This window comes from Hippoglossus hippoglossus, chromosome 1 (assembly GCF_009819705.1).
Source record: "Hippoglossus hippoglossus isolate fHipHip1 chromosome 1, fHipHip1.pri, whole genome shotgun sequence".
Lineage (NCBI taxonomy): Eukaryota > Metazoa > Chordata > Actinopteri > Pleuronectiformes > Pleuronectidae > Hippoglossus > Hippoglossus hippoglossus.
Window position 1 is genome coordinate 3,275,001 of NC_047151.1, and position 14,511 is coordinate 3,289,511.

General features: G+C 40.2%; 1 protein-coding gene across 1 annotated transcript in view; it reads left to right on the forward strand.

Moving 5' to 3' along the window:
• The window catches only part of LOC117761202 (sodium/potassium/calcium exchanger 3-like), a 48,527-nt gene that overhangs the window by 24,057 nt on the left and 9,959 nt on the right, over nucleotides 1-14,511 (forward strand). The window contains 8 exon segments of the mRNA XM_034584901.1: nucleotides 4,144-4,220; nucleotides 11,037-11,055; nucleotides 11,058-11,081; nucleotides 11,084-11,109; nucleotides 11,774-11,812; nucleotides 11,815-11,860; nucleotides 12,350-12,453; nucleotides 14,151-14,225. Coding sequence (XP_034440792.1) covers nucleotides 4,144-4,220; nucleotides 11,037-11,055; nucleotides 11,058-11,081; nucleotides 11,084-11,109; nucleotides 11,774-11,812; nucleotides 11,815-11,860; nucleotides 12,350-12,453; nucleotides 14,151-14,225 — 410 coding nt within the window.

Genomic DNA, 14,511 nt, shown 5'->3' on the forward strand with positions numbered 1-14,511 from the left:
CAAAATCATTTTGATGCTACTCTGATTTGTAATTTGAAAGTTGCTTCTTTCATGTCAACTCCTCCTGAATAGATGTGTTTGAACAATATCACTTAGGTTGAGCGGGTAATCTCCCCCAAGTGCAGGGGGGTTAGGGTTGCTGCCACAACAGAGGTGTCTTAATTCAGGGGCTGCATCCTTCAGAGGCTGCGTTTGAATTGATTACATCACAGCGGCACGACTAGACTGACTAATTTGAAGGCTCCTTCAAAAGCATCCTTCCCACATCTTGTTAGCATAGATTTAAATTGTAAGTCACATGGTCACATGTCATTGTCCCAGTGTCAGTGCATGACTGCTTAAGATTTAATGTCCTTGTCTGAGTATAATTAGTAATAATGAACATTGAATGATGTTGGCTTATTTCATGGGCTATGTGGAATAATTGTTGTAATGCATATATAATAATGATAATAATAACAAAAACACAAAGCAAGGTTACCATGGCAACAGCTGAAGCGCCAAAGCTTTTCAGTCAGTCCTACAAATAGTATAAGTCGGATCAGATTGTTATTTTTCTAACAAAACCCTGGTATCTTACATACTTGGAGAAACATGAAAGAAGTTAGATTGCATTATTGTTTGTATTATCAGATTTAAATACTTCACTTTACATGACAAGACAAAAGAGCTTTTGCAGCAACAAGTGGCCAAATCTACAAAAATAAGTGATAAAACAGAAATTATTATTATTATTAAAGTGTATATGTATATCTACATAGAAGTGTGACATGGTGAGCGTGTGTTTCCGACTCAGAAGGAGCCTAAGGTGCTGTTAGGAGGAACCTCTCAGTGCTGAGGTGCATTTCACTGATGTTCCTTGTTACATGCAGCTTCAGTAGGTTTCTTTATTCTTACTTCTCACGTGTACTTAGGTCTCCTGGGAGACTGGGCTTCTGCTCCTTGGGACAGTCATTTGTAGATGGGTTGTATCTGCAGGCTCTTTGGTAAATGGTAAATGGTTTGTATTTATATCAAGCTTTTCTGTCTTGATGACCACTCAAAGCGCTTTACTGTACAGTTTATTGCCATTCACACATTCACACACACATTCATATAGTGCATCTATGGGCAGCACTTTTTCTATTAGGGGCAATATGAGTTTCAGTATCTTGCCCAAGGACACTTCAGCATGCAGATGGGAAAGACTGGTATCGAACCGCCGAAGACCGCTCTACCCCTCAGCCATAGCCGTCCCTCTTTGAAGACTTTAGGAGACTGTCAGCTTCATGATTATGATCATTTAGTTAGATTTTGTTTTTTTTGTTTTTCTTTCTTTGTCAGTCGTGTCTTTCATTCTCATAATGTATCACTTGTGCTGCTGATTTTATGGCAGTTTTCTGTTTGTGTCTCTTTTACATCCACACTGGGCTCTAATTCTTATCACGAGAGCTTCTTGTTCTTTCACTTCACACATTAGCATGGCATTTTGGCTTGACTGAGTTTGAGCGATGGAACACAGGCCTGTAACAGTGTTAAACACATCCAGCTGTCGCTGCGAGATGGCCCTCTGCCCTGCTGCTCTGTACCCTCTGTGGCTTTTTACAGGCTGCTCTGCATTGTGTTAAGCTTAAGAAGTTATGGCAGTAGAACAGTGCAGAGGAAGACTGCAGCAACTCAAACACTGCGAGATACCGAGGATGCAAATAGGTCAAAAGAGTACAAGGAGAGGGGGCAGAATGGAGAAAACAGTGGGAAAGAAGTGAAGTACTCTTTCTTCTTGTATATTATCTCTGCAACATGTTGCGAGGGAGTTGAGACTGAAATAATTCAGCAGCCAGGGTTTTAACGAGAAATGGGAAAAGAGATCACATTACTCCGGTTTTAGCATCTTTACTGTACACTGGCTTCCAGTATCACTGAGAATTGATTTTACTTGTTTATAAGTCTCTTAATGGTACAGCACCCTCAACCTGATTGTTTATGGGAGTATGTTCCAAACCGTCCCCTCAGGTCTTCTACTGTAGGCTTGCTCAATATCCCAGTAACAAACTATAAAAGTTGATAGTTTTAAGAAACAACTCAAGACTATTTTTATGATCTTGCTTTAATGAATTTTATCTTCTTTTTTGAATACCATTGTCTTTATCTATTTTTTTACTTATTACCTTACCTTTTGCTAGTTTGATGGTTTTGATTTATCCTAAGTCCCGTTTTATTGCTAATGTAATCTTATTGATCTCTTATTTCATGTCTTTGATTTTATTGTAAAGCACTTTGAGCTGCATTTTATGTATGAAAGGTGCTGTAAAAATAAAATGTATTATTATTATTATACGACCAAGAGGAAGTGGAATTATAAACCACAGAAACTTCACCATCTCATAAATATGTGTTTCCCTTCATTCTTTCTCCCGCTCATGGTTAGTCCACCTGCCCCTCCTGTGATTGTGAATGATGCAGAGGACATCCTACGCTGTCTAACATGCACACTGTCACCTTTATGTTTCCCATTAAAACCTTCAAATCCAGGTTCATCCAGATAGTAGTTAAAAATAACAACACTGCCAAGTTACCACAAGTTTTTAGCTCCAGAATGGCTCTAGAATTGAAATGTCAGTCTTGTATTATTTTACCTCACAAAAAGTGTTGGAGCATACACTTTCGCAGAACTACGCCTATGGTAGCCATGGTAAACGTTATCTGTAAAACATCTGCCTGTTAGCATTCTGGTTGTGGAGTGTTTTTAGCAGGCTGACGTTAGCACTTAGCTCATAGCACCACTGTGCTTTGCTTCATTAAAAATTACTTACTTTCATCTCTTCAAAAATCCTGCTGTGAAAAATTTGACTTGCACTGCCATGTGTGTTGTTGATGATTTGATGCACTGTTTTTTCTTAATCCGATAAACCATCTAATATAATCTCATGTTGTATGCATGAGACGCCCTTGGATTTTCACTGATTTATATCTTTACTTTGTTTGTTTGTTTGTTGTTTATTTACCCTTTACTTAGGAAGATCTCCTGAGATCTCTCTCTGGGTATAATTACATTTAACACAGAACCAAACACAATATTCAGCATTTACACAGAAATCAGCTGAAAAAGTAGCATGTATTAGTTAGTAGCATGTTGTCCTCTGAATTATCAGCATCTCTGGTCAGTTGTCTTTTGTATGTCTTCCTACTTGTGTGTACATGTATCATGTCTGTCATTGTACTCTTCCCAGGGATCTCCAAGAATAGCTCCTCTATGTTTACTGTGCTGGTCAATAAACATTTTGAATTCTCATGTTGCCATTTGTTGCACCACATGCTCTGCGCCTGATGCAGAGCGCTTGTCTTTCCCAGGGAATAGTGAGTGTGCTGAAATATGCAACAGATGTTAGCAGTGGCCTGTGAATGGGCTCCTGATTCGTGTGCAGTAGATGATCACATGGACGACTCGATGCTTGAGGGACGAGAGGCACAGGTTCCGCAAAACACTCCTTGGCAGCCAAAGCGCCTGTCACAGTTATCAGGACTGTGGTGCTGTGAGAGGAAGGCGAGTCAAAAGCCAGGGAGAGGGGTTAGAATACCTCCAGTCACCATTAAAAGCCAAACCCCCTCTTTTTCACCTCTTTCTGTCTTCCTTCACACTCCCACCGTCTGCCAACTTTCCACTTTTCCCTCTATCCTGCTCTCCCCATTGTTTACTCGCTCACAGTTGCGCTCACATTCCCATGCAGGGATGTGGAGTTGTGTGCGAACATCAGCTAAACTACCGCCACCTTTTCTCCCTCAACCCTACTTCCCATCGAATGTCCCCTAAATGTCTCTCTATTTTTACTACGCTCTCTCTCCTCTCTTTGCCCTCACTTTGTCTCCTAACGCTCACTTTTCCTCAGCTTCTGTGTTCTCTGGTTGCTCTCTGAGGAATCATACACGGTCCTTGGATGGGCACAGTTAGACTGTCACACTCACTTGGGCAAGGCTCCTTGTCAGTACACATGAGTTCAATGGGTTTCTGTGCTCATATGGTCGACCTCTCTTCCGGGCACTGGAATTATGTTCCCCGTGCCACGCTCTGCTGAAACACACATACACACACACACACACACACAAACTCACAGACTCACAAACCGTTTATGAAATTTTCTAACGCCATGTTTTTGTCCCTTCCAGCTCTGCACGAGTTCCCTACAGACCTGTTCACAAACAAGGAGCGGACAGAAGGAGCCGTGGCCCTGCATGTCCTGTGTGTAAGTTGGCCGGAGCATTTACTGCATTCATGTGCACGTGCGTCAACATGTCTGTTTGTGTCTAAGTGCACAAATGACCTTTTTTTTTGCAGAAGACGTTACATCACTCTTAAAAGGATTGGTCAGTGGATTGTCAATAATCTGGCTAATATCCCATAAATTATCTGTGTATTCATGACCTGGTGCAGTGTTCCTCCTCTATTCTAAACTATTAAAATTACATCACTAAGTGAGGTGACATGTTCCTTCATTAACACGAACACTGGCACTGTAGTGTATTTCAATACACTCCCACACACACTGTCCTTCTGCCTCAAATACTTTTGAGAGCAGCAAATGTGTAGTGATGCACAACTGTAAATAATCCAAACATGCACCAAATGCACTATTTACCTCTCTTTAATTAACATTTGGATAAAACTACAGGAGAGTATATATAGATGGACTAAATTGTTGTTTTTTGTCTAATCGGGAGATTTGTTGATTTTATGATAAAATATAAATATCAGTAAAACACAGTAAAAAAATGTAAATGTATTCAAACTCTTAACGGGATCATAATCGTTGCAGAAGAGCCTGCGTTATTATCTTAATTATTCCACACATTCTTCTTTCTTGTCAAAACGTGACACCTACATTTCCTACAATGCAACTAGTCCATACAGTTAGTTAAAAAAATCTGGTGTGTTATACCAGTAGCAGCCTAAGTACCAATTTAGCTTCATGACGCTACCTCAAGCTGAGAGTGAGAGTGTGCAGCAGACGTCTGGTTAATGGTCAATGATGACGATTGAGGCATTTAATCAGATTTCACACAGCTCTAAATCTATAAAAGGTTTTATACAACTAGTCTCCTGGAAACAGATGTTAATGTGTTCAATTAAAACAATATGACTCAATCCTTCTCAGCTCCTCTCAGGTTCCTGTTTTTTAATAAAGTCATAGGATGAGTGCTGCTGTCATACAAAACAAGGATGAACAAATGGTGCAAGACATTTCATCCTCGCTGGCTGAGCAGGGAAGAATCTGGATCAGCAGCACGATGCTCTCCTCCTCTCCCCTCCAGCGCGGCCCAGCGGGGGGGGGCAATAAGTGAAGGCCGAGGCTTCGATGGAGCATTTCGCTGTCACTCCAACATGATCGCCACAAATCATGCACGGTGTTCCAGCACATGGCCCACGTTGTGTGGTGCTGTTGCTGATAGTCTCTGGGGAGCTGACTGTAATGGAAGCTCATGCCAGCAGAGCAGCATCTCCAGGGAACTTCGCTGTGCATAAACCGAGCACTAAGAACCACAGAATGGGCCATTTTGCCAGTACACGTCTGACATTATAGGCAATGTCACTACTTACAGAGCAGCCACCCTCTGAGTTAGCCTTTTCCTGCAGCAGAAGGGCAAATACAAGTAACCTTTTCTTGGATGCTTAGATATTTAAAAAAAACATACAGTATATCATCACCAGCTTTGTGCCTGTGATGTCTAACCTTTTATAATAGTGTACTCTGTCATTTTATAGCAGCTGTTTCTGTACTTATCTTTGAGAGAACAGCAGGCTCCCTGGTTTTAAGAACAACCAGGGTTAATACCTGCAGTACTATAGTTTACTATACAGATGTGATGATTTCAGACTCTCCAGCTGTCCATGTTTAGAAAATGAGAGAATTCACAAACAAATTCTAGTTTAAATCTCATAAAATCTGTTTGATGTTAAAGTTCATTCCTGACCTTAGGAACAGTAAACTATTACTTGACTTCTACGTTCCCTTACAATCTCTTCCAGGAGCATTTAACTGCATTTCTTTCACTTCGAAATTAGACAGAAATTAAATTCTGATGAAAATAAGTTGAAAAGCCAGGAAGTAGATCTTGAGTCAGGTTATTTTGTTCCCAAATTAATCAGTTTTAGATTTTAAATAATCCATGAATTGTTACGTCCTTCAATTTGTAAAAAGTCTAAGTCTAAGGTTACACACTCAAATGTGTGGTTTGCCCAACCAACAGTCAAAAGAGATAAAAACAAATAATTACAATGATATAAAGGATATAATAAACTAGGGCTACGTTGTAGCACTAACGGGCCCTCGCACATGCATTTCGAAGCCTGTTGCGGTCGGTGGAGAGAGCGATCAATGACCAAGCGCACGTCTCCGCGTTGCATGTGTTTTGCGCACTGCGGCAAGGATAAACGCTTCACTTCCTGCGTCCGTCACGCGATGTCGATCCTTGCCTGCTAATTGCTCATTACGGTCCATGCTATCAATTGCACATCACACTGTTCAAATTTTATGTAAATCGAATGATAGTTGTAAAACAAAGCTTACTTCCTGTTGCCAGTAGGTGGCGCCATCACTATTATTACCTACAGACTAATAGATCTGTTCAAGTAGGGGCTCTGATGTAGCGTGAGCAATTTTGTGTCAATTGGACAATGTTACAACAACTTAATTATCACACTGATCAGTAGGTGGCGCTATGACCCTGCACTAATATTAATATATGGATGTGTTCAGGTCAGGATTGTGATCATAGGTCTGTAGTTCGGAGCCGGTTGGATAGTGCAGAGTAGATTTACAAAGTACTTCCTGTTTCATGGCGAATCAGTAGGTGGCGCTATGACACTGAGGAAATATTGACACATAGAGCTGTTCAGGCTTGGACTCTGATCATGAGACAGAAGTTTGGCAGTGATAGGACAATGCACACTGGAGTTATGACAACATCGTCTCCTTTGGCGAAGGATGAACCTTCGACGCACCTCAATGTTGCCACGGTTTGAGGAAATGTCACAATTCTGACCATGGTCCAATGACTTGACTGAGCTCTTTTGAGCTGTTTATTGTAAAGCAGCCAGGAGCAGTTCATCAAAGTATAAAACATGTCACTTCCTGAAGCCAGCAGGTGGCGCTGTGATTGTAAGTCATGATTTCTGTGTAGATGTCATCAGGCCGGGACTCTTGTCTTACATGTCTAGTTTGGACTCGATTGGACCAAATATGTCCGAGATACAGAACCTCATGTTTTGATGGCGTGTAATCAAACTTTGATGCCACGCCACGGTCACACCGTGTGATGAAATCAAATATACCAAGGTAGTTTATATCTCCATCTTGTTGAGATGACATTCCCAGAAGTTGAAGTTGATCTGATGAAAGCCCTACGACACGTTCGTCAAAGTAAAAATGTGGAAAATGTGGAAAATGGCCACTAAAGTCAAAATGGCGGGCTTCCTGTTTGGTCTAGCATATCTATCCAAGAGACTTATTTGTTTGTTATGAAAAGACACATGTCCCTATAGATTTTTGTACATGTCGGCCAATCGTGGTGCCGGGGCTGCCCTTTAGGGGGCGCTAGCCAGTTATTTTGCCACGCCCATTCCTTAAAACCATCTGAATGTCTGCAGGGGGGCTGTTGTTACACAAATGTAGTTTGAGGGAGATAGACCCATGAACACGGAAGATACAGCAATTTCGTGTGTCACAGCGAGTCGATGAACTTTAACGCCACGCCACTATTATGGCGTTTGACGAAAAGTCTCAGTAATCTTATGCCTACATTATCAATGTCTTGAGACCCATTTGACACAGTTTGACATGGCTGCGGGCAGTGGATCAGGAGGAATACATCCAAGTGTAAGACATGCAAAAAACAAGACATTTCCTGTTTCCACCAGGGGGCGCTGTGATTTGAAGTCATAATTTCTGTGTAGATGTCATCAGGCCGGGACTCTTGTCTTACATGTCTAGTTTGGACTCGATTGGACCATGTATGTCCGAGATATAGAACCTCGTGTTTTGATGGCGTGTAATCAAACTTTGAGGCCACGCCACGGTCATACCGTGTGACGAAAAATCGATCTTTGAGTTAGTTTTCATCTCCATCTTGTTGAGATGACACTCATCTCCATATGAAGTTGATCTGATGAAAGCCCTGGGACAAGTACATCAAAGTAAAAATGTGGAAAATGGCCAATATGGCCACTAAAGTCAAAATGGCGGGCTTCCTGTTGCTTTTTTCCAATTGCACCTCTGACATTTTATGTTTGTCTGGTCATGATACACCTGGGCTACGATTTTTGTGAAGATCGATGAAAGCTAACTGAGGGGCTTTTCCTTAGATGGCGCTGTTGAGCCATTTTTCCACGCCCATTTCAAATTACTCCAGAATACAATTACTTTTTGGGGTTTTGAATTCCCTGCAAACTTTGGTAACAATTTGAGCATGTCTAGACCCTGAAAAAGCCCAAAAGGGAAATACAAATCCTTCGAAATACAATAGGGCCTCCCACCGGAGGTGCTCGGGCCCTAACTAGTGAAAACCAATTCACACATTATACACCAGACATGTTTTTCATTTATATATATGACGTGACTTACTCGATTATCAATATGCACCCATCTATAGTTTCAGTACGAACATTTTCTACATTTAAAAAATATATATTTTAAAGTAATTTAAAAAAACCTTAATTCATTTTAAACAGTTGGGACTTACTGGTCATGACTTGTGTCTTGACATCACACTAATCTGGCTTTATAATAATGTACTGACCTCTTTCAACCTGCAGCTGTACTTTTAACTAGAGATTCCAAATAAATACTTATTTTATGCTAATTACTTGTTAAATATAAAAAATTGAAGGCCTCGTGAAGCCAAGATGTTTGGTCTGAAAATGCTATTTAAAAACAACTAAAGAAAATTAAAGCACAGATGTCATGTCACCATGTGGCTGATGTTGTTGGTATTACACTGCCTCTATGCAGTAGCAGCATATGGTCTGAGATCAGGGATGCTGCTTAAAATATGGATTTGATGCTGCTGTCTTTTTCTTGTATTATCCTGTGATTTAGCCACAGAGCGGGTCATCCTTCTACCAGAGGGTCGGCGGTTCAATCCTAGTCTCCTGCATTCTGCATCTTGGGCAAGATACTGAACCCCTGGCAGTGTATGGGTGATGTGTGATAGAGAAAGTGTTGCATATAGATGCACTGTATGAATGTGTGTGTGAACCGGTGAATGGGGAAAACTGTTCTGTAAAGAGCTTTAAGTGGTCATCAAGCCTAAACAGGCTCTATGTAAATACAGACAATTTACCATTTAAGTGAAGCTGCAGTCAGAGATTCTCATTGATCTCAATGATCAAGTATGTTTCCTGTATTGGATTCAGCTAAAAGACAGAAAACTGTAAACGTTTTGCAGTGAAGCTTTGTTTCAGAATTTTTATATCACAGTATTTTACTTTCCGCTGCTTATGTCTTGGCAGCTTATGTATACTGCTGACCCCCATTTCTGCACCACTCATTAATACTGGCATCATCACTTCTCACAAGAGATTTGCTCTCAGAAACATAAACATAACTCTTAAGGACTTTCATTTCTGCATGCACACGAAAAACATATGCAGTGGAAACAAATGTACATTCAGCATCTACAGTACACTCGTCTACTCACCGATAGCCACACACATGCTGACACCCAGTTACAGTAGATTTAAGATGTTGAAAGGGCTGCTTTCATTTCACTCTCATCAGGATTACATGTGACCTTTGACCGGTTGCTTGCCCTGAATGGACAAACCTACACACTCACACACACATAGATCTTGCTTTCAGAAACAGGAAGTAGAATAACTGCTGGTTCTGAGCACAAAAGGAAGAAGGAATATTCTTTCACCGTGTCATTCTTGCTGTAAGCAGGTCCTTGAAAATAAATTATAACTGTAAGAGTATTCATGTCTTTCCTTTGTTCACACATTTCCAGTCAGTCTGTCGTCACTATACCTGGCATTTTCTCTCTCTCTCATCTCTTCCCTGTCTCGATGCCACTCAGTGTATTGTATTGTGTGAACAATGTGATGCCAAGCAGTGCTTGAATGCGGAGGATGTTTATGAAACGATACGCCAGGAAAGAAAAAAGACAAGCATTTCTTAGTCTAATTTATTTACAGTACAGGATATTATGCGGGAGACATTTTAAATTTTAGTGAAGGTATCTTGTGGTGTTCCACAAGGCTTAATGTTAGAGCCATTATCATTTGTTTTCTCCACAAGTGGTATTTACATTTAGTTGTATTAAATTATTATAAATAAATTATTTTGCTCATGATACAAATTTATTTTGCTGTAGTTAGAATTTAATAACTTTAAAATTTAAGCCAACAAATCCATTGTTTATTAAACAAAAAGCTCTCAAGTACAAAGACCTGGTGGATTTAAAACTGTGGATACTTTTCCTGAAAGTGAGATGACAGAAAATCCATATTTTGTTAGAGGTGTGAGCATCTTTAAAAACAAAAAAAACAAGGGGTGAAGATGACAGTTAGACTGCTAAGCTGATTTATGAATAATTTAGTGAACAACATATTATTTTATTATTTGTCAGATATTGTTCTTTAGCTTTAGCTAAAGGTTTGATTTAATGTCAGAGGTCCTTACTTATTTGTTCTATCCATCTAGACACTAAATTTCAGTAGGAGAAAAGGCTAAATGTGAGTAGGAGTAACTGATCTAGTAACTGGTACAGTGTTTACTTTTGAATGCCAGCATGTATTAAATGTGAAAAATAACTCGCCTTTTTAAAAATGTAAATTGTATGGTTATGTTATTCGTGAATTTTTTATGTATGACCGTTAATGTAGTGAACTGCATTTGCATGGGATCAGCTCTCCGACTCTGTAGCCCTCAATTAGACCTGTTTCCTCTTTCACGATAATTTAAATTTAATGGTATTTTTCCAAATAGAATAAAAAGCAGGAGAAGATGTGAAAGGTGGTAAACATCAGCACCTTATTATATTTCTGTCTCTTTTTCTCTCCACAGACCATTTACATGTTCTGTGCCCTGCTCTGGTGTGTGATGACTACTTCGTCCCTCCATGGAGAAGATATGTGAGGTATTATGCAGCACACTTTTCAAATTAAGACAACCAGGTTTAGTAGTAATGGAATAATTTAGACTTTCTTCCTCTGGCTGGTTCAACAAACAAGTCTAACTTCACTTTCTCGCTTTCCTCCGAGCTTTCAGTCAGGAAAAGCTTGGGGGAAAATCTCTTGACTTTATACTTTCATACGATAGGACTATCACTGTCTTTGTGCTCATTTAATATAATAGTGTAACACTACTCCTGGTTACACATACAGATCTAAAAGAAAAACATTGATCCTAGTGTTGTGTATTTACATCTATAGTTTCAGGGAGCATATGTTAATGCATAAAATGTCAAATACATTTTGGATTTCACTGCAGGAAACGAAAACTGCAGAAACTGAAATCTCATCTCCAAGGCTTTGTTCATGTACCTAAATAACTTAAAGTTTGTCTATTTAAATATTAACGAAATCTTGTCCACGTTTAATACAATATATCACTAGATCACAGATTAACTAGAAAAGCAAGCAGAAATATTCTTTTAGAAACAAAGCTTTTAGTGGATCAGCTCAGTGACAGATCTGCTACTGTTTGTGTCTAAAAGTACGTGTGGATTTTCCCACTGCAGCCACTACTTCCTGTGGGAAAATCCACTTCATGTTAGTCTCCTCTTCTTTTCTCTCTCCCAGCGTCTCGATCTCAGCGAGGACGTAGCAGGCGCCACCCTTCATGGCCGCCGGGCAGCTCGGCTCCGGAGCTCTTCACGTCAGTCATAGGTACAGTGTTTGCTGCATCCACCCTCGCTTTCTTCTCCTCCTTTATTCTAACTGCAGGGCATGGTGCAGTAGCTGTGTCAGGGATTACAGTAGTAGAGCATTGCTGTTGAGGTAAAGGTCATATATGTAGTTTTTTCTTTCATCATGGGTGTGTTCACTGTAATTCTGTGTGAAACAACAATATCAAAAACTTTTACTTCCGAGCCTTGATCCTCACACTACATTATTACATCCTTTATATGAAAATCCTATTTTGCATAGACTGTGTTGAAAAGATTCAACGACCCATTTGTATTGAAGATTTTCCTCTTTTCTTTTTCCATATCTGTGCTATCTGTGTGTGTGTGTGTGTGTGTGTGTGTGTCTGTGTGTGTGTGTGTGTGTGTGTGTGTGTGTGTGTCTGTGTGTGTGTGTGTGTGTGTGTGTGTGTGTGTGTGTGTGTGTGTGTGTGTGTGTGTGTGTGTGTGTGTCGGCTTGTTCTCTCTCCAGGGGTTTTCATCACCAAAGGCGATGTAGGAGTGGGGACCATTGTGGGCTCAGCCGTCTTCAACATCCTCTGCATCGTTGGCGTGTGTGGCTTCTTCGCTGGCCAGGTATGATGTCACAGCAGAGTTTGCCGCTGACCTGGTGGCATTTTCGAAGTACAGCTTAACTAATGTCCCCTTTACATATTCAGCCACATAAACACAAAGTGGTAGGAAGTGCTCCTGCATGCATGCACATGTTCATGCAGAACTACTTAGGACACATGTCCACACTGTTGATTTATGCATGTATGACTCTAATGTGCCAAATGCACTGAAGTTCAGAGGTAATGTGATCCATGTGTAAGCCACAAGATATAAAACAGTGGTAGTATTCCTAAACTTTTTAAACAAGGCCATTCCTCTTTCAAAGATCTTGATTGTTTGGCTGTTTAAACTGTGTTACCTATAAGCATATATAAGCAGCTTTCACTGTGAGAAGATGTATAAATACTTCTGTTTAATTCTCCGTGTATTGAGGTTGTATTGTTAGTGAAACGTATTAATGGTTGTATCAGTGATTTCCTTCTTGGTGCTGCTGGAGCCTAAAATGACAAATATGTCCAATTCTTTCTCTCAGTATTTCTCACTGCCATTCACCTGAAAAGTCATGAGTCAGAAACGGTGCTCGAATTGAGAGATGAACATGTGTTATGTTATTACTTGTTGTAGCTGTGACTGAAATACATATTTAAGAAAGACTTTGATTGGGAGATTTAAGTGTCAATGGTCATATTTTCCTTTTTCAATGTGTTTAACAAGTAAATACTGAAATGTAGATTTTACATCATCCTTTTACATGTTTTGATTAATGGTTTTTGAGAATGTTCTAACACATAAACTCCTAAAACATAAAAAAAGCTGTACACTTATTATGTTTTATTTGTTTCAATTGCATATTTCTTTGTAGAAAATTCAGCCACTGGTACATGAGGACATTTTTCAGATATAGTTTATACTGTAATTTTTTGTTTAGCCACATGTACAAAATCTCGTCGGTATGAACACAGTAGAGAGTTTGTACGTCTTTTTTTCTGCTTTGCATCCTGGATGTTGTGCACGAGATACAAAACAACATAATAAAGTGCAGCCTCTCTCTGATGTTAGCTGATGTGCCAGGGACATGGAAATAAGGAGAGAACAAGACTAACATCTCTGCTCTGAAAAATATATGCATCGGATTCCAAACAGTGATGCAATCCCAGATTGTGCATTATGTAATCACAGTGAGATAATGAGGGAGAAGGCAGATTGGGGATCAGAGGGAATGGGTGCAGTCAAACCATCTTCAGGTCAAGCAGTGCACCTCACCACTGTTTATTACCTTTGGCTGGCTGTTCGTAGCAGGTCCCTGCTACAAAGAACTATTGTACAGTGAAACAGAGCACAAGCAAACATTTCAAGCCTTGTTATGCTCTAACTTTGCCCTCTGCCTCGCAGCAGCAAACGCTTCCACGGCTGGGAGTGGCACGTTCAAGATGTGATTCCTGACCTTCCACTTGCGTATACAGTGCGAGCGCTGTGTGGGAGAGTGCTACAGCGTTAGTCACTGCATTGTGGGCCCCTGCATTGTATCTGATTATATAAAGTCGATAACCACACGGGCACCTTTTCTATGTAGGATGGCACCTTGCGATTGGCTTTTTCCACTGACTGTGAAATGATTCAGGAGGTCAACTTCAGAGCTCAGCTGTTTACATTAGTATGGTAATGATGTTAGAGGCGTGAACTGTGCTTCATCTCTGTTCTCTCTCTCTCTCTTGCAGGCCGTGAAGCTCTCTCACTGGGCTCTACTCCGAGATTCCATTTATTACACGTTTTCTATCTTGGCCCTCATCGCGGTAAGAGTTTGTAGACTCACATGAAAAGATACAGGACAAAGGATCAAGTGTGTGGTGACTGCGGAAATATGCACAGATACCAATGCTTCCACTTAACCATTGTATCCATTCCTACATTTCCATACTCTCTACCTCAGCAGTATTAATTAGACTGTAGGAAGTCAATAAAATATACAGGTATGATTTGATTTAGCAGTTTTTCAATCACAGCTATCCTCCACATCTTTTGGTCAAAAAACATGCATGTGTAGTGTGAGACTCTAGGCAGACTGAAGATGTTTCCATC